Raw genomic sequence first — 25,149 nt, forward strand, 5'->3', positions numbered from 1 at the left:
TAGCGGGGGATTTCGTTTTGCGTATTTATGCCGCATTGATTGGTTGATTGGCTGATTGGTCGTTGGGGGTGGATTGTTGGTCCGTGGTATTGCGGAGGGAGTGCTTAGGAGCATGTGAAAGGGAGAACGATGGTTGGATTATGCACCGTAGTGACCTAATGCAAAGGTAGAGCGGGTTCCAGACCATCCGTCCGCTCTGAATATCTTTCTACGCTTCTTCTCCTCTGGTATTCGTCGTTGTTCGTTGTTCGTTGCCCGTGCCGCCGCCGCCGCGTGGTGTAGGTCGGCAGACGGACAGACAGACCTCCTTCGTACATGTGCGTGTGTTAAACAGACCGCCCGTCCCCCCGATAACCAACGATGAAACCCAAATCCAAAGACACCGCATATCGCTCTTCCGTCTTGCTACCGTGTGCTTTTCAGATGTTGAATAAAGCAGAGCAATCCGCGCCGAGAGAAAACAGACTGCGCCGTTTTGCCGTTTTGCCATTTTGCCCTTTTGCCGCCTCCGTAGTGGTGGCGCCCGACATGAACGCCAAAAATGAATCCCACCTCGCAAATATCGACATTACAGGAAGAGTGAGTGGAACACCTCGCGTACCTTCCGTTTCGTTCGTATACTCTCATTTCTCCGTGGCTTTCCTGTCCTTTCTGTTTCGTGAGGGTTGCCTTTTGGAGAGTCTTTTCATGCTTCGGTTTCTGCTCCTACTCTACGCAGCAACCTTGACGGAATCGACGTCGACGCTGTCGACCAAGCGCGTCAAGTCGGCGTCGCCGTCGCCCACCCAGCCGTCGAGGCCGCGGAAACCTTCTTCGACGACCCAGCGCTGACCGCCCGGGCGGAACAGGACCTCGCAGGCGGCGCCGACGACGAGGAGGCCCGGCGGCCGGCTGCCTTCTTCCTCGACGGCGGCCACCACGTCGCCCAGCGTGCTGCGGATGACGCGCTGGTCGGGGCAGCTGGCGCGCTCGAGCACCGCACAGGGTGTGGATGCTGGCCACGCCGCGGCGCTGCTACCCTCAGGAGGTTGAATGAGGCTGTCGATGAGCGCGGACAGCCGGTGCAGCGCCATGAGGAAGACGACGGTCTGGCTAGGGTTGTACGAAGGCGGCGTCGGCGCGGCGCCCTTGCGCCCCGTGCCGGTGCAGATGAGGACTTGGTCGGCGACGCTGCGGTGGGTTGGCGGGATGGCGGCGAAGAGGGGCGCGGAGAGGGCGCTGGTGATGCCGGGCAGCACGACGGGTGCGTAGCCGTGGCGCGAGAAGAAGGCGTATTCCTCGGCGCCGCGGCCGTAGATGTATGGATCGCCTTGCTTGAGTCGGAGAACGATTTTGCCCGCTTGGACGCCAGCGAGACCGAGCGAGAGCAGTTCTTCTTGCGCCGCTTCGGCGTTGCCCGGGAACTTGCGGGCGATGTGGACGGGTGTGCGGCGGGGGATGAGGGCGAGGATGGGCGCGGGCACAAGCTTATCGGCGAGGATGAGGTCTGCAGAGACAATGGCCTTGTGGGTTGCGCGCGTAAGGAGATCTGGGTGTCCGGGACCAGAGCCAGCCAGTATGATGCGCCCGCGCGTGCGCCGGGCGTCGATGGAGTTTGAATTTATCGAGGACGAGTCGGAGTGCGTGTAGCTCTGGAGAACGGTTTCAACGTCTTCATCCGTAATGGATGCCAGGCGCTGCAACGGCCAGTATTCGCAAATCTGGGCGAGCCAGCGCATGCGCCGGCCTCGAGCTGCTTCGGCGTCCTCTGGAGTCACCAGCTTGTTGAATTGGGAATTTTGGCCTGCTTCGTCCTCTCCAGCCTCTGGGTCCATGGATAGCTCGGCAGCGTGGTCTTCCTCCCATATCCGCCTCCTCATGGTGCCGAGTCTTTCGACTGCTTGTCCAATATCGGTGGGGAGAGAAGAGGCAATCTCGCGGCGTATGCGCGAGGAGAGCTTGCAGCCCTTGCCCGACGTCGTCACGCCAATTTGCAGGGGGCCGTCCGAGTGTGTCGAGAGGAGCGTAAATGTACAAAGATTCGGTGCGTCGGCGACGTTGATTGGTATTCTCAGCCTCCGACAAAGAGTCGAGATGTGAGTGCCTGAACCTTGTTAGGCAACATGTTGTCGCAAATCCAAGTCCAACGTACTCTGCGGATTCTTGCCACCTAATGTCACAAAGACGGCATCCACTACACCGTCGACGTCGTCTCTTCCCAGCGAAGTCAGGTCGCTGTCTTGAAAGTCCCTCTTGAGCCATTCGACCTCGCCATTTTCTATGCGCTTCAACAGGCCGTAGTGTAAGGTCGAGTTTTCGGGGGCAATGAGGATGGGCTTTGCGCCGACTTCAGCGGACTTGGAGCATCGGGCGCCGGCAAGCGGATTGGATCCAACAATCAAGTGGACGTGGGAAGTCGAGTCGACGGCCGTGAGGAGGGCGGGCGCCATGAGTGGGAGTGTTTGCGGCGGGGCCACACAGGTCGAGGTGACAAAGAAGAATGGGGGGGGGGGGGGACAATGGCGAGTGTCAGGACGGGACAGGGTCAGTCCAAATAGTTTCTGGGGAGGAGAATCAGGAGATGTCAGTAGACGGAGGAGCGGGCAAAAAGACAAAGGACCATGGCGTGGCCGTAGATGCCGAATGACTGGCGGCGTAAAGTTTTGGGCGACGGCAGCGAATGAGCGATGGCGCAATTGCTTATCGATAGCAAATCTTGTTGCCGCGGAGGTCAGTGGCCGCGGAAAAGACCGACAGAGATAGGCACACCAACCCAACATGGCGGGGTCAGGGAACTCAGGGTTCGCTTCTGTTCTCCGCGGCCAAACCTGCTTGCTCTCCGCGAGGCTGAAGTCTGATGTGCGACCCGGGCCGTGGCTTTTGCTGGCCGTCAAGTTTTTTTCGACAACACCGCAAGCAGGTTCCGGTCTCGTCGCGTCACCTCACTCCTTGAATTCCTTGACAGGCAATGTCTCTGCTTCCATTCGGTATTAAGCTATCTAAATTGTCCATTCGTTTCGTAACATCAATCGACACTGCACGGCTCGCTAACTGCAGTACTATGGCATGCAAACTTGGAAGCGGCGCAAAAGTGGTATCATAGGCACGTGCAAAATCATCCAACGTCCCGTCGGGCGGGCACTTGTTCTACGCGTAGCCGTCCTTGGGAGGGACGTCGGCGAAGCTGCCGCGACTGCGCGTGCTCGTCCTGCGGCGGACCCAGAAGCCGCGGTTGGCCGTCGTCGTCGTCTTGTCGCGGGGAGCTATGCAAAAGAGGACGGTCGACGTGAGGAAGCAGGCGACGGCGGCCCAGGTGAAGGCGTGGGCCTTGACGCCGAGCTTGGCCGACTGACCGTTGCCACGAAAGGCATCGCGGCCTTGCACAGTCCAGGCGCTACGAGGCAACTTAGTTGGCGGTATGCACGGCAAAGGGAAGGATGGTCGTCTTACGTCATTAACGCCGCAGCGATCGTCTGGAAGAAGAGGGCCAGCGACGTGTTGAAGCCCGAGATGTATCCGCCCAGTCGGCTGCACATGGCAAGCAGTCCGGTGAAGAGGGCCAGCGCCGCGAAGACAATGGCCATGAGGTAAAAGGCAAACATGAAGCGCGAGAGGTAGTAGTAGTGGTGCGTGCTGCATTCGGACGTTAGCGCGAGACCATTTTCGACAAGGAACAAACTGACCCGTAAAACTTTTCGGGCAGGCCCTCGCGGGTGCCAAAGTTGCGAGGAGGGTCAAAGGGCAGCGCAGGGACGGGCGCACCGCAGTTGGTGTTGCGACCCGTGTTGGAGTCGACGCCGCAAATGGCCCAAAAGGTCCATCGCGAAGGGTCGCGAGGCGAGTTTGCGACGCCCGAGGTGGAGGCCTGCAGGAACCAAATCTGGTTCTCAGGGTCGCCAGAGACACCGCCCGACAGGATGACGAGGAACTGCATGACGATGCCTCCGGCGAGGATGAGCTGGCCCAGCAGGCCGAGGACAGGTCCTGTGGGGAATGTCAGTATGGACCCTGCAGCGGAGAAAAGAAGGCGACTTACTGGCTACCATGGCGCTACAGAATATGTGCGTGATGGATTGCAGGAGGGGAGGGAGCAGAGCAGAGCAGAGCAGGAGCAGGAGCAGGGAATCAGTCCAGGGTCAAGGGAACGGGCGCGTTGGTAGTATTTGAAGAGGCTGGCGGCGACGGTCGAGTGACGTCTGTGTGAGCGCCATGGCATGGCGACTGACTGCGGTGGGACTTGACTGGGCCCGAAGAATGCAGGCCACGTGCAATGAGTTGGGTTGGATGCGGTGACAGAGAACAGAAGAAACGATTGAACAAAAGAAGCAAAGATGCAACCAGTGACGACACACCCTTGCCGTCGATCCCAGGCCAAGCTTCCGCTTCCGCTTTCGACAGGTCGGGGCCTCCATGTTCACTTCACATCCAAGACTCCACCACAGACGTCTCCACTCTCCACTCTCCACTCTTCACCCTCAGCACCCTCTCTCTCCATTCCTCGCCACCACGGCACCTCTCTCCCAATGGCCACCACCGTCTGGCCGCCCATCGCCCCCGACCAGCTCGCCCGCCAAGAAGATGCCGCCCAGGCCCGCGAGCTCCAATGGCTGCTGTCGTCGCTGCGCGACACGCTCAAGGTGCTCAAGGCCGGCCTGGAAGAGTGCGCCGCCCTGCTGGCGCCCTCGGAGAATGGATCGACGCTAGTCGTTTCCACGGTGCGATCCGAAAGCCTCAAGGGCTTCGTGACGCGCGTGGGCGCTCGCATCGTCAAGGGCGTACGTCTGTGGCTTTTTCGCGACCTCGTTACTACCACCACCACACATCCAGACTCTCCTTCTAACCCAGCTCTTTCCTCCGTCCAGGACATCAAGCTGCGCTTGCCCAGCCTGCCTCCGCCGCGCGGCGCCGCCAGCTACCCGCTTTCGATATCCCAAGCCCCCGAAGCCCCGACCCTGGTCGTCCACCAGTTGACGGCTGCCCGCACCCACATCAACTCGTGCTTGGACGTCATCGACGTGACGACCTGGACCGGCGACGCCAGAAATGCAAACTTCATCTCGGGCCAGCTTGGTCTGTTGTATGACAACATTGAGGAGGCCCGCCAGGCGCTGCGCGGCGCTCCAGAGGTGCGCCCGCAGTGGTGGAACTGCCCTGTTGATGAGAAGGTGAGTGTCTTTCCAATTCTTCAATCCTTCACGTCGAACTCATCCTCCAAACAGATCTTCGACCCTCCTCTCCCCGCCGACCTGTCCTTCCACATCTACCTACAAGACGCCGCCATAATCCTCGAACTGCGCACCCTCGAACCCTTTGACGCAACCTCGTCCGACTCGACCTCCATCTTCGGCATCCGTCGCGCCATTGCCGGCGCCCTGGGCGTCTCGTCGTCCCCCGTCCACGACGAGGCCGACAAGGTGTTTGACTACGGGCCCCTCCCCGTGCGGCCAAGCTCCAACGCCAGCAACGACAACGAAGGAGAGCGCGATGCTAGACCGCCCAAGATGGTCACGAGGCAGGCCAAGGTCCGCGAAAAGGTCCGCGTCGAGAGTCAGGATCCCAACTTGATCGCCGCAACGGCCAAGCTGAATGCCCTCGAGCACCACCTGGCGCTCAGTCGCAAGGCGCTCGACATTGTCATGGGCAGGGAGCCCGAGGACGAGGCTGCATGAGTAGATAAGGTAGCTGCGGGACTTGCATGGTAAGTCGAGCATCGTGAATATGCCTGTTTACTTGGGCGGCAGATCTGTTGTTGTAAATGCGCTGCTGCACAAAAATCAGGGGTTGATTTTTTGGATCTTTCGGCCGCGAGTCAGGCGGGGCAACGGGTTGCATCTTTGGCGTTCAGATCGGACGGAGGCACGGCGCACGGAGTACGGAGTCTGATGATTACACGATACACGATTTACCACATGGCGTAGTTATCCTCGGAAATGCAGTTAATTGGATCAGACGCGTTTCTTTCGTCCCAGCTCGCCGCCTTCATTGCCTGTGATCAAGTCGCAAAGGGCTGCACTCAACAAGCAGACTTCTCACCATCTGTCAATGACTCTCTACCAGGCAGACTCGGGCTGTCACCCTATACCCACACACCGACCCATCCACTCACTACCTCACTACCTCACCCATTCAACAGCAGATTGTGCTCAAGACTCGATCTATGATGTATTCATACATTCACTCATTCACAATGAAGTCAGGGGCAGGGGCAGGGGCAGGGGGAAGGGAGGAGGACGAGTAGTTGAATGATAGAAATGAAAGAGATGAAATGAGCAAAGGAAGAAAATCAAAGCAAAAGTTGATGTAGAAATGGAAACAAGACAGCCAGCCAGCCACTTCGCCTCATCCCATGCATGCCCTGCCTGTCCATTCGACCACCCAACCCGTTAATCGCATCATCGGTCGAAATACCACCCCCTGACCAGTCCCATCCACCATGACTGTAACCAGATTCCACCAAAGGTCACCCGTTACGCCCATCCCCGCAAGGAATGGAGAAAAGCAAGAGAGGGAAAGAGAGAGAGGAGAGAAAGAAATAAAGAAAGAAACAAACAGAGCCACCTGAATCGCCACCCCGTCACCAGACAGACCACCTACTCGAACCTGCTCAGCAGCGAGCGCGTCGAGTTGGGCTTCATCTCGAGCGTCACTTCTTCTTCTCCTTCTCCCTCCTGCTGCTGCTCCTCCTCCACCACCTCGCCCTCCTCCCTCTCGTCTTCTTCAGTTGCGCGTCGAGTTGGCTCCTCATGTTGCGTCGGAGCCTGCGTCAAAAGCGGAGACGGAGACTCGACATTCGGTTCCGCCGCAGGAGCAGGCGTAGGCTGCTCAGGCTGGGGAGTCGGCTGGCTTTGGGTTGCAGAAGTAGTAGTGGTCGCCGCCGAAGCTGCGTCCTTCCTATCAGCAATCTCCTTCTGCTTCGCCCTCAACTGTGCAATGTAATTCTGACGTCCAAGACCGGGAGCCTGGGTTGCAGCGCTAGCCGTGTTGTTTCGATTGGCGGCTGACGGCACTGGATCCACGCTCCGCGAGCTCAGCTCTTGCTGGCGATCAAGAACAGTGGGAGGCGGAGGCGGAGGCGCAGCCACAGCCGCAGCCGTAGCCGAAGTCGTCGCCGCGCTTGAGCTTCCAATAGACTCTCCAGTCTGCGTCTGCGTCGGTGGCGTGGCTCTCTGGCCCAAGGGAGTAAAGCCCGGGAGTCTGCTGGAATCGGGACTCGGTGATGGTGACCTTGAAGTCTGGCTTTGCGGAGGCGAAAGCAGCGACGATGGTGGACCCATTGGCGGAACCGGGGGTACAGCTGAGTCGAAGCCATCACCAACAATGGTGACTGGCGACGAGGAATCCGCTGTAGTAATTGTCTCTGTAAGGACTTCGTGAATGGTGCCTGGTGATGCGGCCGGTCTGGCCGTCTCACTCCAACGCGGACGCGTGTCTTTCTTTGGATTCATCGACTGCGGATCGATTCCGACGATTGGTGCGTCCGGAGGTCCAGCCTGGAAGTTGATCGATGAGCTATCAAGGCGTTGTCCCAAAGGCAGTCCACTGGGGAGAGATCCAGTGCCCGATGAAGCTCTCATCGATTTTGGCTTGCTGTTTGGACCACCTGGAATCAACACGTCGAGCAGCTGTTGCTGCGGCATCGTAGTTACTGTGCCGGTGCTGCTCCTTGAATTGCCCCGGACCATGGGCGATCCAAATTCAGAGGAGCTCAAGGTTGGAGAGAGCACTTCGCGCAGGTACTCGATATCTCGCGTATCGGTAGCACCCGTTTGGGACAACTTTGCTGAATTCTGACCAACACTGGAGGATGCGGCTCGTCCAGTCGTGGGTTGGGTCATTCTCGGAGTTGAAATTGATGGACTTAGGAATTGAAGACCACCGAGCTGGCGATTAGAGGATGGAGAAAAGGTTTCAGGGCTTGACTTGTTCCAAGCAACATCTTCCGAAAGAGCCGGTGATTTTTCAAACCCAAGGACATCGGCAAGGTATGCCTTTTCGGCGATGGTTGAAGGCTTGGTCAGCGATGGGGAGTCCTGGACCGGTGACAACGTGGGAGTTCTGGTGTCTGCAACATTCTTCGACCTGATTGGCATGGAACCTCCAATGTTCAGCTTGTCACCGTCTCCGTCATTCTTGGTACTGCCATTGGTAGAGGGTTCGTCGGGGTTCGTCTTGGAGGAAAGCGGAAGCTCTGTTTGCGAAGTCTTCTCATCAAAACTCTCCTGCCCACCTGGCGAGGTGTTCTCCTTCGACTCTTGTGGCTTGGTCTCCTTGACGTCAAGAGACATCAAGTCCTCCTTCGTCTTCGCCTCATCACTCTTGACAAAGTCCTCGTAAGAGACAGGCTCCGTGGGCATGTTCGAGACGTCCTTGAGCGTATCTTTGTAAGGCTGCTGGCTTGCGCTGGGGACATCGCCAAACAAATCCAAAAGGTCCTGGTTGTGCTTGCGCTCTCCGTGCATCAGAACCTTGTCCTCCTCAGTCATCTCATCTGCTGTGAGGATAGGAATTTTCGCCTTCTTTGCGCGTTGACCGGTCGGCTGTTGAGCGGTAAAGTCAGGCATCATGGAGTCGCCTAGGGCAATTTTGCCCAGTATGTGCGAGAAAATCCATGGGAAGCTCATCAGAGGCATTTCGACGGGATCAGTCGTCTGCTCTGCCAGTGATACGGCATGTTCGATCTGTTGGGCCGTGACCACATACATGGCTGCGACGAAGGGGGCAAGACTCTTAAAGTCTTTACCACCAGCTTCCTCGATGCAGATGTTCTGGAAGCGCTCTTTCAGTGCAGAGCTGATGCGACCAAATTCTTCCGCCATCTGATAGTCGCGGCTTGAGTTGTTGTGATCAAGGATGAAGACACTCCAGACTTCAAATTCGGTGCCAATGCCATGTTGCGCCATGATACGGTGCACGGCTGTGTCGTAGCTCTGCTTGATATCCGCCACTCGGATCAGCGTTTGCTCAGAATGAGTGTAGGCACTCAACACGCGCGGGTCAAATGGGGCATCAAAGGCCGGTTGGAAATTGACCTTCTGGACCTGATCAAAGAGCTGGCCCAAAATCTTTCCGGAGTGGTAAGTCTTGTCCGCAGTTCGGAACTTGCTGGGCATGAAGTGGGGATATCTTTTCGCTTTCAGGTCTTTGGACATACGAGCAGGAATGCCCGATTTCGGGTAGTCCACTGCAGTGGAATGAAGTTGGGCAAGTGTCAAACATCTTTCGCTCATAACACCCTCTTCTTCCGAATCAGCGAGGGCAAGATGATTTGTGGCGATGCGCCCGAGACTGTCATTCTTGATGTACTCCACAAAGAAACGAGCAACATCCTCCATGCGGACATCGTCCACCAACGTCTTTGCCGGGGGCGTAAAGTCCATGGGCTCGCATCCGTGAGGGGGAACCAGAGATTTGTCCCAAATGACCACATAGTCGTCACCATCAAGGTCGCCTCCGGAACACATGTTTGGGAGATCTCGGTCGCCGGTTTGAGGGAAGACCAGGACATTTTTCAAGTGGTGCAGTGCAGGAACATTGACCGCGCGCACAATGCGAATATCACCCGGATGCAGCGACGGGTTGCGCGCCACGATGCAGACGCCCTCAACTACCTTGTAGTGGCCTTGCTTGTCTGCATCGGATACCTGGACAAAAATCTCTGGAAGGGTGCGCTTGTGGTTGAAGTGGCCCTTGAGAGTCGCAGTCTCGTCGACACAACCAAGCAAGAAGGCTCCGTCCTTGATGAAGATCTTTGCCTTCTCTTTGAGATACTTGGTATTCCAGCTCCTCCATAGCCGCAGAACGGACATTGTGAATGGGTCGTTGGCTGCCATGAATCCACTTGCGATCATGTCGGCAAGCGTAAGGGTCATCATGTTGAAGTCAATGTTCTTGTGCAGAAGATCTTGGGCGAGAACTTCGTCGTCCATGGCCTTTGTCAAGTCCGACAATTGCTCGCTCTGTCTCTTGATGAAAGCGGCGCCACGCACTCCGAGTGACTCAAGCACAATGATGAGCTGCCGATTGAGTGTAGCAGGCGCATATTGTGACCACCGAATGACTTCCAGACCCTCGTTTGCCGAATCGAATTTCCGTTGAGACCTGCGCACGCGGACCTCGCCACTTTTGAGGCGCGGGTCGATGACAAGGACACCTTTGCAACCTCCAAGGCGGAACTGGAACAACGAGGGTGGATCCTCAGCGGCGAATGGCAGGCCAAAGTCTTCTGCGATATGCTTCGCCACCGAAATTGACAATCTGCCTACTCCGTCCGTGAAGGTGTATCCATTCCGCTCAATGTCTTCTTCACCCGTAACTTGCACGTCGATGTCTTGGACGGCTCTGGTTGTCGAAAAGCACTGGCCCATTCTGGCAGCGTACCTTGCCACCTCGTGGATGTTGCCGAAGTGTCCCATTTCCTCCCGGATGATTGAAGGCGTCATGATATCATCGGGATTTGGGGCATCTCCCAAGGGAGCAAAAAAGTACGCACCGTGCTCGCGGAATTGAGAGTTTCCAAAAGCAAGAAACTGGTACGAACGGCCGCCGATGTTGATTCCGTTGCGCAAAGTCCGCCAGATTCTGCTGTAAATCTCGTTTTCGGTCTCGCCCTCAGTGCCGTGGATCTTGCCCTCGTGCTTTTCGTCACTGAATCTGACACGAAGGAAGCGGTCTTGCCACGGAGCATAGTCGCGAATGACACGGTTGGATATTTCAACGCTTGGCGTGGAAAGGTAGACGGCTGAAGGCGTAATGGTAGCCGATCGGGAGTAAGCGCAGTACCGTGGGATCGTCCTCTCGGCTGGCTTTCGGCCCAGAGGAAGGTTGAAAATGTCCATCGGATCAAAGAAGTGGATATTGGCATTTTCGGCGGCCTTTTCCAAGATGTTTGTCGCGCGGTTCGGATCCATGCCAGCAAGATGCTCCATAAAGGCACGAGTAATGTTGTACTCGTTGAGAATGCCATTCGAGAGGCATACTTCGAGCTGGTAGCGAACTGGGAATTCCAGATGGATAGGTCGCTGGAACAAGCCTTTCGGGTAGGCCATGGAGGTCGGTGAATTCTCCCGATCAGTATCCAACATTTCCCAGAATTGGCACGGCTGCCTTGATATCGTGGTCACGATTTTGTTCTCGTTGAATTTGATGTTCCAGTCGATCAGCGCTTGGCGCATGGTGTTGAATTTGTGGCCATTGGTCCCCACAAGATCAAACTCCAGGCGGAGGACGGTCCACCGGCCAATGTCGACGACGGGGTCTCTCTTTCTCAAAGCAATTGGAGATGTTTTGAGAAAGCTCCGGTTGTTGGTAACGTCAGTCTCACGGTACCACGTCTGGTTTTCATTCCAAAGCGTCTGCTCGGGCTTGTGGGTTGTGTTGGCATCCACCTTGCGGAAACACAGAGGAGGAAGTGGAAGGGGTATCGTCCAGATTTTTTGAGTGATCCTCTGAATTCCAACGCCAGGTCCTCCGGTCTCTTCAAAGACCTCGTCCATTTGTGACAGCGAAAGCCTGAAGCGGAACTCCTGGTCCACGTTTTCCATTCTCTTGTCGTTCCACATGGTCATCCAGAAGCGAATGTTTATCTCACGTCGCTGGAGGTTGACGAATACCCGAATGTCTCTGTTGTTGTTGTTGTTGTTGCTGCTGCTGCTGCTGCTGCTGCTGCCGCGACCGCCGCCACCGGCATTGATCTCCTTCATGGTCATCATCTCCGATCCCGAGTACATGAAACCGAATTGTAGTTTTCGAGAGCTGACATTCTGTGTATCTCAGTCAGCCTTGGCCAGCGTGCATGTGAGGTATGTTGGGCAGCATGATGGACTCTGGTGCGAGCTAGAGGCGCTCTTGCCGCGACATGCATGGGTTTAGCAGGAAATTTGAGATTGGAGGCCCACAACAAGAGGCTCAGCTGGAAGGAGGTATCGGATCGGAAGTTGAGGAGGTTGAAAGTCGGTGGCTACGTGGGGAGGTTTAAAGGTGACTTACCATTACTTCTGGGTACCGTTTCCGTGCATCGCCCGGGCTTTGAATCGTAAACTGTCTTGGGGGGCCCAGCAAGTCGATTCGAAGCTTCTTGGATACGCCGCTCTGATCCGCCATCCAACACTCAGATTCCCAGAAGGGCAAACCTGGGGCAGGACTGGAGCAAGTTAGCGCATGCCGAGAATGATCTGGTATTTACTTACCTGAATGAGACGTATGCCTGCGACTGATTGGCCGAGAAGGGCTTGATTTCGATTCTGATGATCTCGCCCTTGTCTGCGAAGTAGTTGTAGAGGTCCAGGGTCGACACGTTGGGCGGGAGGCCCATGACTTTGACCTTGACCTCACTCCAATACTTCCAATCCGTGCGGCCAGTCATGACTCGCCGCGGATGCGGACTTGAAGAGCTGGACATGTCGCTACTGGCAGAGGCGCTTGAGCGACTCCAATGAAGTGAGGAGCTGGATGATGGAGGTGTGAGGTTGTTGTGAGGTTGGCTGGAAGGTCGACGGGGTTCTGGACAGGGTGTTTGACCGTCAGCAAGTTTCCAGGCGGTGGAAGATGTTGGCGGCGGTTGGGTGCGGCGGAAAGAACAATTTGTAGGCAAAGGCGCAGTCGCAGAGGCAACTGCGTGATGGGAAGCTGCAGGCGCGTGTGGCCGTCGTCGTGGCCGTGCGCTTAGCACTTGACGAGGCCACGGACCTCAGGCTGAAGGCCACATGCTTGTTGAACGGCGTCTTCATGTGCTTGAGATGTCCGGGTTGCCGGTGAGGGGAGAGAGGAGGTCGGTGTTGAGGGCTGGGAGCTGTGCGGAGTCTTTGACCACCTGTCTGGGTGCATCAGACGGGACGCAAGTGGAAAGCGCAGCCAGGGCCCCATCACGACCCCATTCATGTCTCTACACACCCTCACCGAAGGCATCAAACGCCTCAAAAGCATCAGATGCAGCCCCCCCAACATCCTGAGGCCCCAGCCAAGGAAGGCCACGGGATGCAGCGTGCAATCGCCTTCAGCAGCATCATCCAGTCTCTTGCGCTCACCTACCTTTGACATGCTCGACCCGGAACTTCTCGTCCTCCCTCCTTAGTGGTCGTCCACGTGGAACGCTCCCACTAAGGTGGCGCGCTTTGGACGTTGAAAGTCTTACGCCGCGAAAGCTCCTCGGATCGACTTCATAGCCAGCCATCTCGCTGAACGGGCAACTGCCACTGCTTCTAAGCCATCATCAGCACCTTTTCCCATGTTCAGTGAGTGGCATACTTTGCTTCGCGTCTGAAGGCCCTTCGTCTCCTCTCAAGTCTTCGATGAATCGATGAATCGAAAGCACCGAGCACTCTTGAATACTGGATTTCCAAAATCCCTTGGCAAAGCCAAATGACCGGGCCACGCACTAGCTCAGTCCAAGGGGTTAAGAGACACACAGGCGGGCGCGTGCGACTGGCGTTGGACAATTGAAGCTGTTTGACCGGGCCCCGGTGTCCGCTAGACGTCGTTTGCTTCGGAACCGGGTTTCCCTCTGCTTTGAAAGATCGTTGGCACAAACGCGCCGCTTGCCAAGCTAAATACATCTCCAGCAACACGGTTCGCGTGGGGCTCTGCCATGCAACTATCCGGCGGCGTGGAATGAAGCCCAGCTGCCGCGATTGCGTTTCTTGAATGTGTGACTGGTCACAAGAAATCGGCGAAAAGAAAAACAGCAGGATGGGTCTGGGCTGATGAAAATTGGACCTTTCTCACCTCTACCCCTACCCGTTTCAAGTAATGCTTGCAATCAGTCCTTTCTATTTGAGGGTATCAGCGGCCGTGGTCCAAAAAATCTCAAGCTTGCCAAATCTTGAGCCAGAAGAAATCACCGAGCGACCAGTCTCAGAGTTCGGTCGTCTCGTCTCCAAAATCCTCCTCCGCGTGCTGTCTTTGCGAGGCCACTTTCCCACTCGGCGTGAAAGGGGTGGCGTCTAGCAGCTCGCTGGCGTCGAAGCTGGCAACGGTGACGTCTTCGGCCCCAAACTTCGTGCTCTTCTCCTCACGTTCCATCTTCTCAAACCCCACACTCTTCTCAACACGCCCGCCGGATACCGACCTTCTCTGTGGCGACTGGTTTCCCTTTTCGAGGCTCACATCTTCCAAGGGTCTTCGCGTCGAATCCAAAGCACCAGAAGGCATGCCTTGGGAAATTCTGCTCGACCGTCGCCTCGCCCCAACTTTCTCTGACACAGTGGCCGGCGCTGTGATTGAAGGCTTCAACGTTGGTACTTTGAATGGCTGTTGCGGGACTGTTTGCTGCGCCTGCTGTCCTCTTCTTGGCTTTGCGCGCTTTGGGGTTGGCCCACCACGCTGCCTCCTGTCCCCATCATCCGTGAGAGGGGAATCTAAATGCTGCGACGCAGCCGCGTCGCCATATCCATCGACTTCGGAGCCAAGGTCTGTGTCTTGAAACGTGCGTCGACGGCTTTTGCGGCCGGGTGTAGTAGGGACGTTCACAGTTGAAGCCCTAGTGAGGGAACGGCGGGTGGGCTGCCGCCGGGCGTTGGTCTGCTGTCCGACACCCATCGCATTCATGAGACGCTCTTTCATTGCCTGAGCTTGCTCAAGCTCGTTTTCGGCGGCAGCAAGGTCAGCTCTAGTTTCTGATAATGTCTCCTTCAAGGCTTGTATCTGTTCTTATGTTAGACCGGCCTTTTGGAGACTCGCAAGGACCAACCTCTTCCAAGTGGTGCGCGATCTTGTTGTCGCGAGAGTCAAGTTCCTGACGATCAACTTCTTGTTTCTGAACAAGGGTTGAAACCTCGTCCTCTGCTGTCTGCAGTTGCGCTTGGAGGGAGTCTTGAGTAGTTTGTGCCTAGAACATGTCAGCAGCGCTCTACAATAGCCTATCAGATCGTTGCTCACTTCGTCTCTTGTCTTTTGCAGCTCCGACTCGCCCACCCGACGCAAGGCTTCCATTTCTTCAATGGTTGCGCGAGCCTCACGCAAGGCCTCGGAGAGGTCTTTGCCCTCTGATCTGAGTGCTTGCAGATTTTGGGCAAGCTCTGCCTTTTCAGTCTCGGCCTTGTTCTTCAGCTCCCGCTCTTGATCCAGTTGTCTGAGAGTAAGTTCGGCCTTTTTCTCAAGCTCTGCTTTAGCCACCTTCTCATCCGTAACTGCTTGTGTCTTTTCCTGCACTTCTGCATCCAATTGCTCGTTACGAGTGCGCATCAGGTCGATGATTGTGCCCCTCTCTTCTGCTTCAGTCTCGGTCGTCATCAGAAGAGCACGCAGGTCAGCCTCTTTTTTGTCGAATTCCTGGCGAACGGAATTCAGGGTCTCCTCGGCTTGATGAACGGCTTTTTCCATCGAGCCTTGCAACTCCTGTAACCGTTCCTCCAAGGTATTGTTTTGCTCGCAGGCGGTCTTGAGCTCCATCTCTACTTGTGCCTTTTCATTTTCCAGCCCTTGCATACAGAGCTCCCGGTCTATTTCTCTCCCTTCAAGCTCGCTGGCTTGTGTGACCAAATCTTGGTTCTGTTCATGTAGACGATGAATCTCTGCTTGAAGCTCCTGGTTTTTCTGCTTTTCGACTCGGAGTGGCTCCTCGACTGTCTCGCACCTCATCTCCAAGTCTCGGCACACTTCGCCCACCCTGCGTTCGATTATTTCTATTCGAAGGCGATCCTGGTTTTGCAGGTCTGCGGCGAGCCGACCGCGCCAATCGTGGCTTTCGGGCTGGGTGCGCGGCGTGCAGGCTTGTTGGAACAGGGAAAGTGTGCCACCGCTTCTCTCGGTCATCATTTCGTGTTGACAAGGACTGAGTGGTGCAGCAGACTCAATCTGCTTTTGAATAAGCTGGGTTGCGGTTTGTGCCTCGATCCCAATCTCGTCGTCAGACTGCGACAATAGGGCAGCACGCAGTAAAGTGGAACAAATTCCAAGAGAGAGAAGGCGACCCTGTTCGAGCGCGAAAGTTAAGCAGGAATTTTCGGGTTTGGTCGGCGCGTGTTGGGCTGAAGCCAAAAACTTTTGCAGACATGGTCGAAAGTCATCCGCAGCGACTGCAAGAAGAATTCCTTTCCTGACAGGTGCGCACTCCGGGAGCACCCCGTCCAAAAGGTCGATTAGTATTCTGAGCTTTCCCAATTCAAAACCGCTGGTTGAAAGGTCCATCGCTCCAGTGATACATTGGCGTAAAAGGTCTTTGATGAAGTCTTCCTCAAAGTACGGCTACTATTGGTTAGCATTGCTTTCATCAACCGTCAACCATCATTGGCAGCATACCGCATAATATGGCCACGATGCTCCCAAGGCTACTAGTAGGAGACTTAGATTGCCCATAGCAGGTCCGGCGGCAATAACAGCTTTGGAATACGCCCTCGTTACATGTTTCGGGATCGACTTTTGCTCGTGGAGTAGACCGACCATTGCAAGTCCCTTGGTTCAGAGTCAGTCTCTGATTCCAAATCAAGCTCAAGTATCTTGGCTCACCTGAAGTTGCACTACCGGATTGGCGGTGAGTTTCATGGCCTTCTCGATCAGCTTTCCAACGAACTTGGAAGACTCTCTGTGCTCCACGTAAGACTGTCTGACTTCGCTCGGGATGACCATCAAGACCTCAATCGCTATCTTAAGGCTTCGGAGCGCAGCATCATCAAAGTCCCTAGCACCTGTGGCGCATATTCTGAGGACCATGGTCGTGATCCAGTTGACTGTAGAATGTGCTGCGGAGCCCTTGAACACTCGAACGATTTCCTCCATGGATCCATTACGGATGGATCGGCTAGAAGAGGATGATCGCGAAGCTTGGGAAGATGGGTCGCTGTGTTGAGAGCGGCGAGAACGCGGCTCTAATAAAGTCGCAAGAATACCCAGATACAGTATTTGCATTCGGTAACTTTCCAGCTCTTTACCAGTGGTGCCCTTTTCCTTAAGAAACCTGTAGCTTCTCTCTTCAAAGTGATCCAGGAACTCCTCCGGCAACAGGCTCAGCAGGTCGCGGCAGGATCCGTCCAAGAGCGTGTATACATTACTGACATTCTCCTCACTAGTACAATGGACAGACTTCTCGAACAGTTGGATGAAGAAGTCCTGGGCACTAGATGGTAGCGGAATAGAAGCCGGTAAAGGCTCCGAGAGTAGCGCAATGCAAGTGTCTGAGATGTTTGAGCTTCCGGAGCTTGTTGCTTCTTGAAGAAGTGAATTCAAAATGCTGGGGTCCTGTATAAGAAGCTCATCTCGAAAAGGTGGAGCGAGGGCTAGACACTGGTCAGCTTTATGGGACGGAAGCGAGGTGTCGATCATCAGTACCGAGTTTCTGGATAATCTGCAAGGTGTAGGGCCAAAGCTGTATGGCCTCTCTAGCACATTTTGCCAATGGATAGACAACACATTTGGAGCTGAGAGCCCAGGTCCGAATAGTAGCGCTGTCACATTCTAGGAGAATGTCGTGTAATTTCTGAATAGAGCAGGTCAGCCCTGACACAAACAAACAGATCAGACACTGGTGGCACACCTTGAGGGAGACAGCATAGGGAGAGGAGACGACTCGGTGGACCTCGGCGGTCAGGGCATCCAACGAGCCCATGGTGGAGTTGCGGGGTTGGAGTCGCGAGTGTCGACCTGAGATGGATGGCTTGGGGACGCGTCAGGTCGCGTTGTTTGACCCGAACAGTCTTCAGTTTCCACTGGCAACCGGCCGTGCACGGACCATGCGCCAAATCCGAAGTGCTCCACCTTTCTGGACTTCGTTATTCTTGACCAGATGTCGTTTTCAAGGAACACATCCGACGTCCATCCTCTCGGCTCCCACTCTTTGCGCTGCGCTTATCGGATTGTGCCAGGGCCGTGATCATTGTGGGACATCCGGCTCGCGGCGCCGTAGCGCAAAGCCCTCGGAATGACGCAGCGATAGCCGCCTCGTTCCCGACCTGAGCCAGGGACCACCGCAGATGATTGCCGTCTACCTGTCCGGGTTCTCATCTTTGCAGAACCAACGGGCTTGCTGGACGGGACAGTGCTGAGCGGTGCGCTTGGCTCAGAATTCGAATTCGAATTGCTCGCCAGGTGGTCGCACAACTTCCCTCGGATCGAGCATCAGATACCATTCAGCCGAAGGGCTTTGATCAAAAGCGAACTGTGCCTCGTCCATGAGCTTCCCCGCCGTCCTCTCCGCTCTTCACCCTGTGGCTGATCCTGTCCGAGGTGCGGAATTGCTTTGCGTCCCACGCGGCTTGGACCGCAGGCGAAGCTTTCTCCATGGCCAATCGCAACCAACCAATCTTTTGCTTGGCCAATGGCTTGCCTGCTTCGTCGGTGTCATCTGCCGGTCAACGCCATCATGAGCCCGGCACAATCAGTTCCCATCCTGTTACACGCCTTGCGGTTGTCAACTTGCAAGTGCCCCACTTGAATGGCTTACGCTCCATACCCCGCCAGCTAGTCGTCCCCTTGCGGAGTAGCAATAGGCCGATCGATTCCATCGAGCAATAACGCCATAAGCAGCTTTCCCCCTCTGCTGGACTTTCGACAACATTCTCCAATTAGCCTCTGCCGCCATTCTTCTCTTTCTTGGTCCCTTCAATTACAGTACTTTGCGAGCACAATGTTCCGGTTAGCAAGGCGGCTTCCAAAAATTGTGACGAATCCAGTCCGCACATCTTTTACCCAACAGACTCGGAGAAGTTCAGCACAAAATGTAGCTCGCCAAGCTGATCAGACTGCGTTTTGGACAACTGGTCGCGTGTTGCTTCTGACTGCCCTAACTGGCTCGCTTACTTATGCCTATGGAGTCTATGGAACAAGCACTCCTTCCAAGTCGTTGAAATCTGCTTCAATTGGGCCTGTGTACGCTACAAGGGAGGAGATGGAAAAGGTACCACTGCATGGCGGACCCCTTTTTTTTTCTTTTCACGTGGCTGCCTATTCCAGAAGGGATCGTGGAACCAAATAGAATCCTTCACTCGATATGGAGCTCCAAGGAGTACCATTCCCTAATTGCAGAAGTTGCTAACGCCATTGTTCAGGCAATCGAAGAATTGAGGCAAATCCTTGGAGAGAGCGCCATCAGCACAGATGACGAGGATCTGAAGGTCCACGGCTATTCCGAATGGTCGTCTATCAACATTGACCAGTTGCCAGTTGCCGTGGCCTATCCACAATCGACCGAAGAGGTGTCTCAAGTTGCCAAGATATGCCAGAAGTACAAAGTCCCCATGATTCCGTTTTCTGGTGGATCCAGTCTAGAGGGAAATTTCTCGGCACCCTTTGGAGGAATGAGCATCGACTTTGCATTCATGGATAAGATTGTGGAACTCCACGCCGACGATATGGATGTGGTTGTCCAACCATCGGTCGCGTGGATGGATTTGAACACAAAGATCAAGGACACAGGCCTGTTCTTTCCGGTCGACCCTGGGCCATCCGCCAAGATTGGGGGTATGGTTGGCACGAGCTGCAGTGGCACCAACGCTGTGAGATACGGTACGATGAAGGACTGGGTGGTCAATCTGACTGTCGTCCTTGCGGATGGACAAGTGATCAAGACTCGGAGGAGGCCGAGAAAGACGGCCGCTGGGTACAACCTCACCAACCTTTTCATCGGCTCCGAAGGCACACTGGGCATCGTCACCGAAGTCACTCTGAAGTTGGCAGTCATACCCCAGGAAACCAGCGTCGCCGTGGTCACTTTCCCGACGATTCGCGACGCCGCCACCGCGTCCTCTAAGATTATGCGCGCAGGCATTCCTGTCGCGGCGCTGGAAATCATGGACGATGTACAGATGCAAGTCATTAACAGGGTCGGATCTACGACGCGCAAGTGGCAAGAGATGCCGACCGTGTTTTTCAAATTCTCTGGCACCAAGGCCGGCGTACACGAAAACATTGGTCTGGTCAAAGCCATTGCAAAAGCCAACAAGGGGGGCGAGTTCCTGTTCGCAAAGGATTCCCACGAGCAACACGAACTGTGGTCAGCAAGGAAGGAGAGTCTGTGGAGTACCCTAGCACTCAAGTCCCCGGAGCAAGAAGTATGGTCAACGGACGTCGCAGTGCCGCTTTCAAGGCTACCTGATATCATTGGTGAGTGCTCAAGAACGCAATACATATGGCCTTAGCTAAAGCCGTTACAGAATTGTCGAAGAAAGAAATGGACGAAATGGGACTCTTCGCAACCATACTCGGCCACATTGGTGATGGCAACTTCCACATGGGCGTACTTTACAACAGGAAAGACCCCAAGGAGCGTGCAGCGGTCGAGAAGTGCGTCTACAGCATGGTAGACCGTGCGTTGGAGATGGACGGAACATGCACCGGAGAGGTAAGTCGTCTCGACCCACGGGCAAGCATCGGTGCTGACATTGTACAGCACTCTATTGGTCTGGGAAAGAAGTCGTACCTGATCAAAGAACTCAGTCCCCAGACCATTGAGGTGATGAAGAGTATAAAGCGTTCTCTTGATCCCAACTGGCTACTTAATCCCGGTAAGATCATGGACCACTGAGGCCAAAAGTTTGATAAATATGGGACACATCAAGTTGCCCTTTCGTAGAGGACAGGAGGACAGACATCAAAAAGGAAAGAGTCTCGGGATCTGGCACTGTTGGAAGCCGTCGCCCTACATGTTTTGATGAGAAGCTGCATCTAGAAGTCGAATTTCTTGAGCGGCATTGAAGCGAATTGCACTTGTACAGCTAGACGACTCCATAGATTGAGCATTTAGAATTTGCCTGGTGTCGTAGGGAAAAGGTTCGCGTGGACCACATCACCTCAGACCACCAGCGCCAGACCCTGCGTCATTGCCCCGCGAGAAAAAGTGCCCGCCGACAACGGCCAGTGACTCTTCCACATCACACTCCGCAACACCACCACCACAATGGACGTCCAGAGCTTCACCTCTCCCAACCGCAACTTTCCCAAGAAGAAGTGCGGTCAGTAAATTGCAACGCTGAATTGGAGCTAGCATTGACGCAGATTGACCACAGGTGTCCTCGGCGCAACTGGCTCCGTTGGCCAGCGCTTCATCCTCCTCCTCGCACTCCACCCGCATTTTACCCTCCACGCTGTCGGTGCCTCTGAGCGGTCCGCCGGCAAGAAATACAAGGATGCTGTCAAGTGGAAGCAGGCGCTGCCCATGTCCAAGGAATTGGGCGAGCTTGTCGTGAAGAAGTGCGTTCCCGAAGAATTCGCTGACTGCGACTTGGTCTTCTCGGGCCTGGACAGCGACGTCGCTGGCGATGTTGGTGCGTAATCACAGGGCAAAAGTGTTGGATTGGCGCTGACAAGAGGCTTGAAGAAATGGCCTTCCTTAAGTCTGAACTCCACGTCTTCTCCAACGCGAAGAACTACCGCCGCGACCCTCTCGTCCCGCTCGTTGTCCCCACCGTAAACATTCCTCACCTTGATGTCATCCAGCACCAACGCAAGCAATACAACCTCGAAAAGGGCTTCCTCGTCTGCAACTCCAACTGTGCAGTCATTGGCATTGTCATTCCCTTTGCTGCGCTGCAGGCCAAGTTTGGTCCCGTGGCGGAGGTCTCTGTCGTCACCATGCAGGCAGTCTCGGGCGCAGGCTACCCCGGCGTCAGCACCATGGACATGATTGACAACGTCGTGCCCTTCATTTCGGGAGAAGAGGACAAGCTGGAGACTGAGGCCCAGAAGATTCTGGGTTCTGTCAACGGCGACGTCACCGGCTTCGTAGACCAGCCGCTCAAGATCTCGGCTGCATGCAACCGCGTGCCAGTTCTGGATGGTCACACTGCGTGTGTCAGCCTGCGCTTCGCAAAGAGGCCGGCTCCGAGCGCCGAGGAGGTCAAGCAGGCCATGAGGGAGTACGTCAGCGAGGCGCAGAAGCTGGGCTGCCCGAGTGCGCCTGAGAGGGCCCTTGTAGTCATGGACGAGCCCGACAGGCCTCAGCCCAGGCTGGACAGGGAGACGGACAGAGGATACGCCGTCAGTGTTGGTAGGATAAGGGAGGATGAGAGCGGGATCTTTGACATCAAGTTTGTTGCGCTCAGCCACAACAGTAAGTTCCCTTGCCCAATATCACAAACCCCTAAACTGACAACCGTTCAGCCGTCATCGGTGCTGCCGGATCTTCCATCTTGAATGCGGAGGCTGCTGTTCTCAAGGGCTACGCCTAGATTTGATTGTTGGTACTGGTCCAGTAGGGTAGATAAAAGCGCGCAGAGATACCAAAAGCCCACATGAATCAATGATGTTCCACAAATTCATTTCATAATACCATTCTCATGGCGACTCTGTCTTCCCCGCAAAGCGTGCAAAAGTGCTGGACCGGGAGCTGACCGGGCGACCACTTTTTGCGCACGGACCCGGCGGGCGATCATCGGCTCCATCCCGTTAGTCAGCGCACAACAGCGAAAATCAGCCCAGGACCACTGCCTTCGCGTCTTTCTCTCTTGACCACGACCGGCGACGACTCGACAACCACCCCTCTCACCACCGTGATCTAGGAGACCGACACCATGGCCCGTGGACCGTAAGTCTATCCACAATCCGATCTCGAATGGCATCGCTCTGCCCGAATCCCACCTCTACTTCGACCGCTCGCATCTCGCTGCGCCAAATTCGATACATCCGCTTCGAAAACCAGTTTTGGGACGTACCAGCAGACAAGCGGAGCATGGCGCAGTCGGGTAGTTGAAGTTTGGGAGGGACGAATCGGACGAGCAGAGCAGAGGGACCAACTCTAGAGCAGCATGACTGACAGACTCTTTCCAGCGTTAAGCACCAAAAGCGCCTCAGCGCTCCCTCCCACTGGCTTCTGGACAAGCTGTCCGGTGCCTACGCGCCCAAGGCTTCGCCCGGTCCCCACAAGCTCCGCGACTGCATGCCCCTCATCGTCTTCATCCGCAACCGCTTGAAGTATGCGCTCAACGGTCGCGAGACCAAGGCCATCATGATGCAGCGCCTCGTCAAGGTCGACGGCAAGGTCCGCACCGACGTCACCTTCCCCGCTGGCTTCATGGACGTCATCTCCATCGAGAAGACTGGCGAGCACTTCCGCCTCGTCTACGACACCAAGGGCCGCTTCACCGTCCACCGCATCACCAACGAGGAGGCCGAGTACAAGCTTGGCAAGGTCAAGCGCGTCCAGCTCGGCAAGGGCGGAATCCCCTTCTTGGTTACGCACGATGCGAGAACGTGAGTTACTCCGCATCCATCAGACGTTGGACCAAGTTTGGGCGATGTCTGGTGAGTCTACAAGGAATTTTGGTTGCTGACCGGGCAAAACGCTACAGCATCCGCTACCCCGACCCGTTGATCAAGGTCAACGACACCGTCAAGATTGACCTCGCCACTGGCAAGATTGCCGACTTCATCAAGTTCGACACTGGTGTCATCGCCATGGCCACTGGTGGTCGCAACATGGGTCGTGTTGGTGTCATCACCCACCGTGAGCGCCACGACGGTGGCTTCAACATTGTCCACATCAAGGACGCCGTTGACAACGAGTTCGCCACCCGTGAGAGCAACGTCTTCGTCATTGGCAAGGAGAAGCCCTGGATCAGCCTGCCCAAGGGCAAGGGTGTCAAGGTACGGAACTGTCGACCCTCCAAATCGTCTACAACAACACCAGATACTAACATCGCGTCCAGCTCACCATCGCCGAGGAGCGTGACCGCCGCCGCGCTGTCGCCATTGCCAGGTAAACAGCTCACGGCCAACATCCAGAGTCGAGATGGTAGGTTGTCCCAAGGGTCGAAAGAGTGGGAGGAGTCAAAAGAGTGCTTTTCCATAGCCACGCCATGCCGTTGTCGCCAGTCCCCCTCACCCAAAAGAGTGTGCGGGTGGTGGCCGTCGGCGTTTCTTCCAAAAAATTCTCCAACAATACCAAACGCGGTCCAAGAAGTCGAAAGACGTTCGATCGGAACCCCAATGTCATGATACCACTGAAGCGTATTTCTACTTTTCCTCACCTGTTGCCATGCCGCGTGCCCGTGAACAGTACCATTATCATGCCATCTGATCCGACACACCATCGACTCGACAGCCAAAGGGAGACAGATTGCATCAGCCAGACACGGCCAAGTCTTGCACCAGCACGGCATGGCGCGCGAAGAAGCCGAGACAGATCTCATGGCCGACACTTGCCCAAGCTCTGCTTGGTTCCAGGCACCGTGCTCCAGTCGCGGCACCGGCTGCCTCAACGCCACGGCACCCACCACACCCACCGACCTCAGACGCGGCGGTAGTGGTACGGGCGCCAGGCAATCGTGAGTCCCTCAGGCCGTACCTACCTACCTGTTGAATGGCAGCCCAGCAGAAAGCGAGCGCGCGCAGAACAAGCCGCCAGCCAGCCAGTGACGCAGAAGCCGCGGGGCGTGCTATGTCCATCTACTTGTAACCCACCCACCCGTCAACGCGCGACGCGACATGCAGGCGACGCTCCAGGGTCGCCTGTTGCTGAGACAGAAAGACGTTGCAGCTGTATTCACGCCATACGTAACGGCGAGACGGCGAGACGGTGCTCATGGCGCGCACTCTCTCTCGCCGTGCTACGTTCAGTGCCTGGATGGTCCAACGTAGGTCGTGTGTCTTTCCAGTCGAGTCCCTATTGTTTGTGTGCCTAAAAACCAGGCAGCGCATAGATGGGCGCATAGACGGCCTTTGTAACGAGTGGACGTGCGAGCGGCGCATACATAGCGAGCGCCATCTGGAGCAAAACGGGATCTACCTTCGTGGGTGGGAAGGCATCTGAGCAGCAATTCACGTGCGAGCCTTCCAACCAAGGAGCACTCCAAACAAGCAAGTTTGGGGGGGGGGAAAGGTGGTAAAGTCGTTTTTGCATGGCACCTCTGCGCGCCAAACTGTGTGAGTACATGGGCAGATGACGATATCAACCTTGTGTGCGTGCAGCACAGTATCTTGCCTACCATGGCTACCGCCGACAAGCCAGCCGGCCAGCCAGCCAGCCAGCCAGCCAGCCAGCCGTCGACGGCGCATTGCAAGGAAGAGTGGCGGTTAGGCCGTGTGTCTACCTGCAACGAATTACCCCCCAAGCAAGCCGTTGGGTGATAACGGCGGCGCTATTGGCATGGGCAAAAAAAAAAAAAAAAAAAAAAAAAAAAATGGGCAGGATTCATGCCTGAGCAAGCGAAGAAGTAGTGGCCCGCCGCCCCGCTAGCTGGGAGGGAGAGCTAGCCAAGGTTGGTATGTACAGTACCGTGTGTGGCTAGGGATCTGGATCTGATCGAGTTG

The 25,149-nt window shown here is 55.7% G+C and overlaps 8 protein-coding genes across 8 annotated transcripts; 4 read left to right on the forward strand and 4 right to left on the reverse strand.

The window, feature by feature from the left end:
• Positions 1–710: 710 nt before the first annotated feature.
• J3D65DRAFT_603205 (tetrapyrrole methylase) lies at positions 711–2,429 on the reverse strand (the record flags this gene model as incomplete). Its single annotated transcript, XM_066798190.1, has 2 exons — positions 711–2,083; positions 2,132–2,429. The coding sequence occupies 2 exons, from the start codon at positions 2,427–2,429 to the stop codon at positions 711–713; spliced, it is 1,671 nt and encodes a 556-aa protein (XP_066655335.1).
• A 473-nt stretch (positions 2,430–2,902) lies between these two features.
• J3D65DRAFT_624687 (SUR7/PalI family-domain-containing protein) lies at positions 2,903–4,411 on the reverse strand. Its single transcript, XM_066800274.1, has 4 exons — positions 4,016–4,411; positions 3,663–3,963; positions 3,430–3,612; positions 2,903–3,373 (listed from the first exon to the last, which is right to left on the reverse strand). The coding sequence occupies exons 1-4, from the start codon at positions 4,023–4,025 to the stop codon at positions 3,127–3,129; spliced, it is 741 nt and encodes a 246-aa protein (XP_066655336.1). The 5' UTR covers positions 4,026–4,411; the 3' UTR covers positions 2,903–3,126.
• A 91-nt stretch (positions 4,412–4,502) lies between these two features.
• On the forward strand, positions 4,503–5,648 carry J3D65DRAFT_667869 (RAVE subunit 2/Rogdi; the record flags this gene model as incomplete). Its single annotated transcript, XM_066803060.1, has 2 exons — positions 4,503–5,144; positions 5,199–5,648. The coding sequence occupies 2 exons, from the start codon at positions 4,503–4,505 to the stop codon at positions 5,646–5,648; spliced, it is 1,092 nt and encodes a 363-aa protein (XP_066655337.1).
• A 425-nt stretch (positions 5,649–6,073) lies between these two features.
• On the reverse strand, positions 6,074–12,839 carry J3D65DRAFT_624692 (RNA dependent RNA polymerase-domain-containing protein). Its single transcript, XM_066800275.1, has 3 exons — positions 12,165–12,839; positions 11,965–12,118; positions 6,074–11,738 (listed from the first exon to the last, which is right to left on the reverse strand). Exons 1-3 carry the CDS (start codon positions 12,374–12,376, stop codon positions 6,570–6,572), a joined length of 5,535 nt encoding a protein of 1,844 aa, XP_066655338.1. The 5' UTR covers positions 12,377–12,839; the 3' UTR covers positions 6,074–6,569.
• Positions 12,840–13,678: 839 nt separating this feature from the next.
• On the reverse strand, positions 13,679–17,850 carry J3D65DRAFT_370659 (uncharacterized protein). Its single transcript, XM_066795703.1, has 7 exons — positions 17,444–17,850; positions 17,239–17,386; positions 16,420–17,186; positions 16,213–16,365; positions 14,851–16,158; positions 14,663–14,800; positions 13,679–14,616 (listed from the first exon to the last, which is right to left on the reverse strand). The coding sequence occupies exons 1-7, from the start codon at positions 17,513–17,515 to the stop codon at positions 13,828–13,830; spliced, it is 3,375 nt and encodes a 1,124-aa protein (XP_066655339.1). The 5' UTR covers positions 17,516–17,850; the 3' UTR covers positions 13,679–13,827.
• A 619-nt stretch (positions 17,851–18,469) lies between these two features.
• Positions 18,470–20,716, forward strand: J3D65DRAFT_624698 (D-lactate dehydrogenase mitochondrial precursor). The gene is made up of 4 exons (XM_066800276.1): positions 18,470–18,802; positions 18,954–20,007; positions 20,058–20,245; positions 20,294–20,716. The coding sequence occupies exons 1-4, from the start codon at positions 18,533–18,535 to the stop codon at positions 20,426–20,428; spliced, it is 1,647 nt and encodes a 548-aa protein (XP_066655340.1). The 5' UTR covers positions 18,470–18,532; the 3' UTR covers positions 20,429–20,716.
• Positions 20,717–20,718: 2 nt separating this feature from the next.
• Positions 20,719–22,156, forward strand: J3D65DRAFT_624704 (uncharacterized protein). Its single transcript, XM_066800277.1, has 4 exons — positions 20,719–20,855; positions 20,910–21,167; positions 21,221–21,952; positions 22,003–22,156. Exons 1-4 carry the CDS (start codon positions 20,801–20,803, stop codon positions 22,068–22,070), a joined length of 1,113 nt encoding a protein of 370 aa, XP_066655341.1. The 5' UTR covers positions 20,719–20,800; the 3' UTR covers positions 22,071–22,156.
• Positions 22,157–22,353: 197 nt separating this feature from the next.
• Positions 22,354–23,845, forward strand: J3D65DRAFT_624711 (40S ribosomal protein eS4). Its single transcript, XM_066800278.1, has 4 exons — positions 22,354–22,426; positions 22,669–23,091; positions 23,190–23,484; positions 23,547–23,845. Exons 1-4 carry the CDS (start codon positions 22,413–22,415, stop codon positions 23,598–23,600), a joined length of 786 nt encoding a protein of 261 aa, XP_066655342.1. The 5' UTR covers positions 22,354–22,412; the 3' UTR covers positions 23,601–23,845.
• Positions 23,846–25,149: the final 1,304 nt, after the last annotated feature.

Source organism: Phyllosticta citribraziliensis (assembly GCF_038025025.1).
Source record: "Phyllosticta citribraziliensis strain CPC 17464 chromosome Unknown J3D65scaffold_6, whole genome shotgun sequence".
NCBI lineage: Eukaryota > Fungi > Ascomycota > Dothideomycetes > Botryosphaeriales > Phyllostictaceae > Phyllosticta > Phyllosticta citribraziliensis.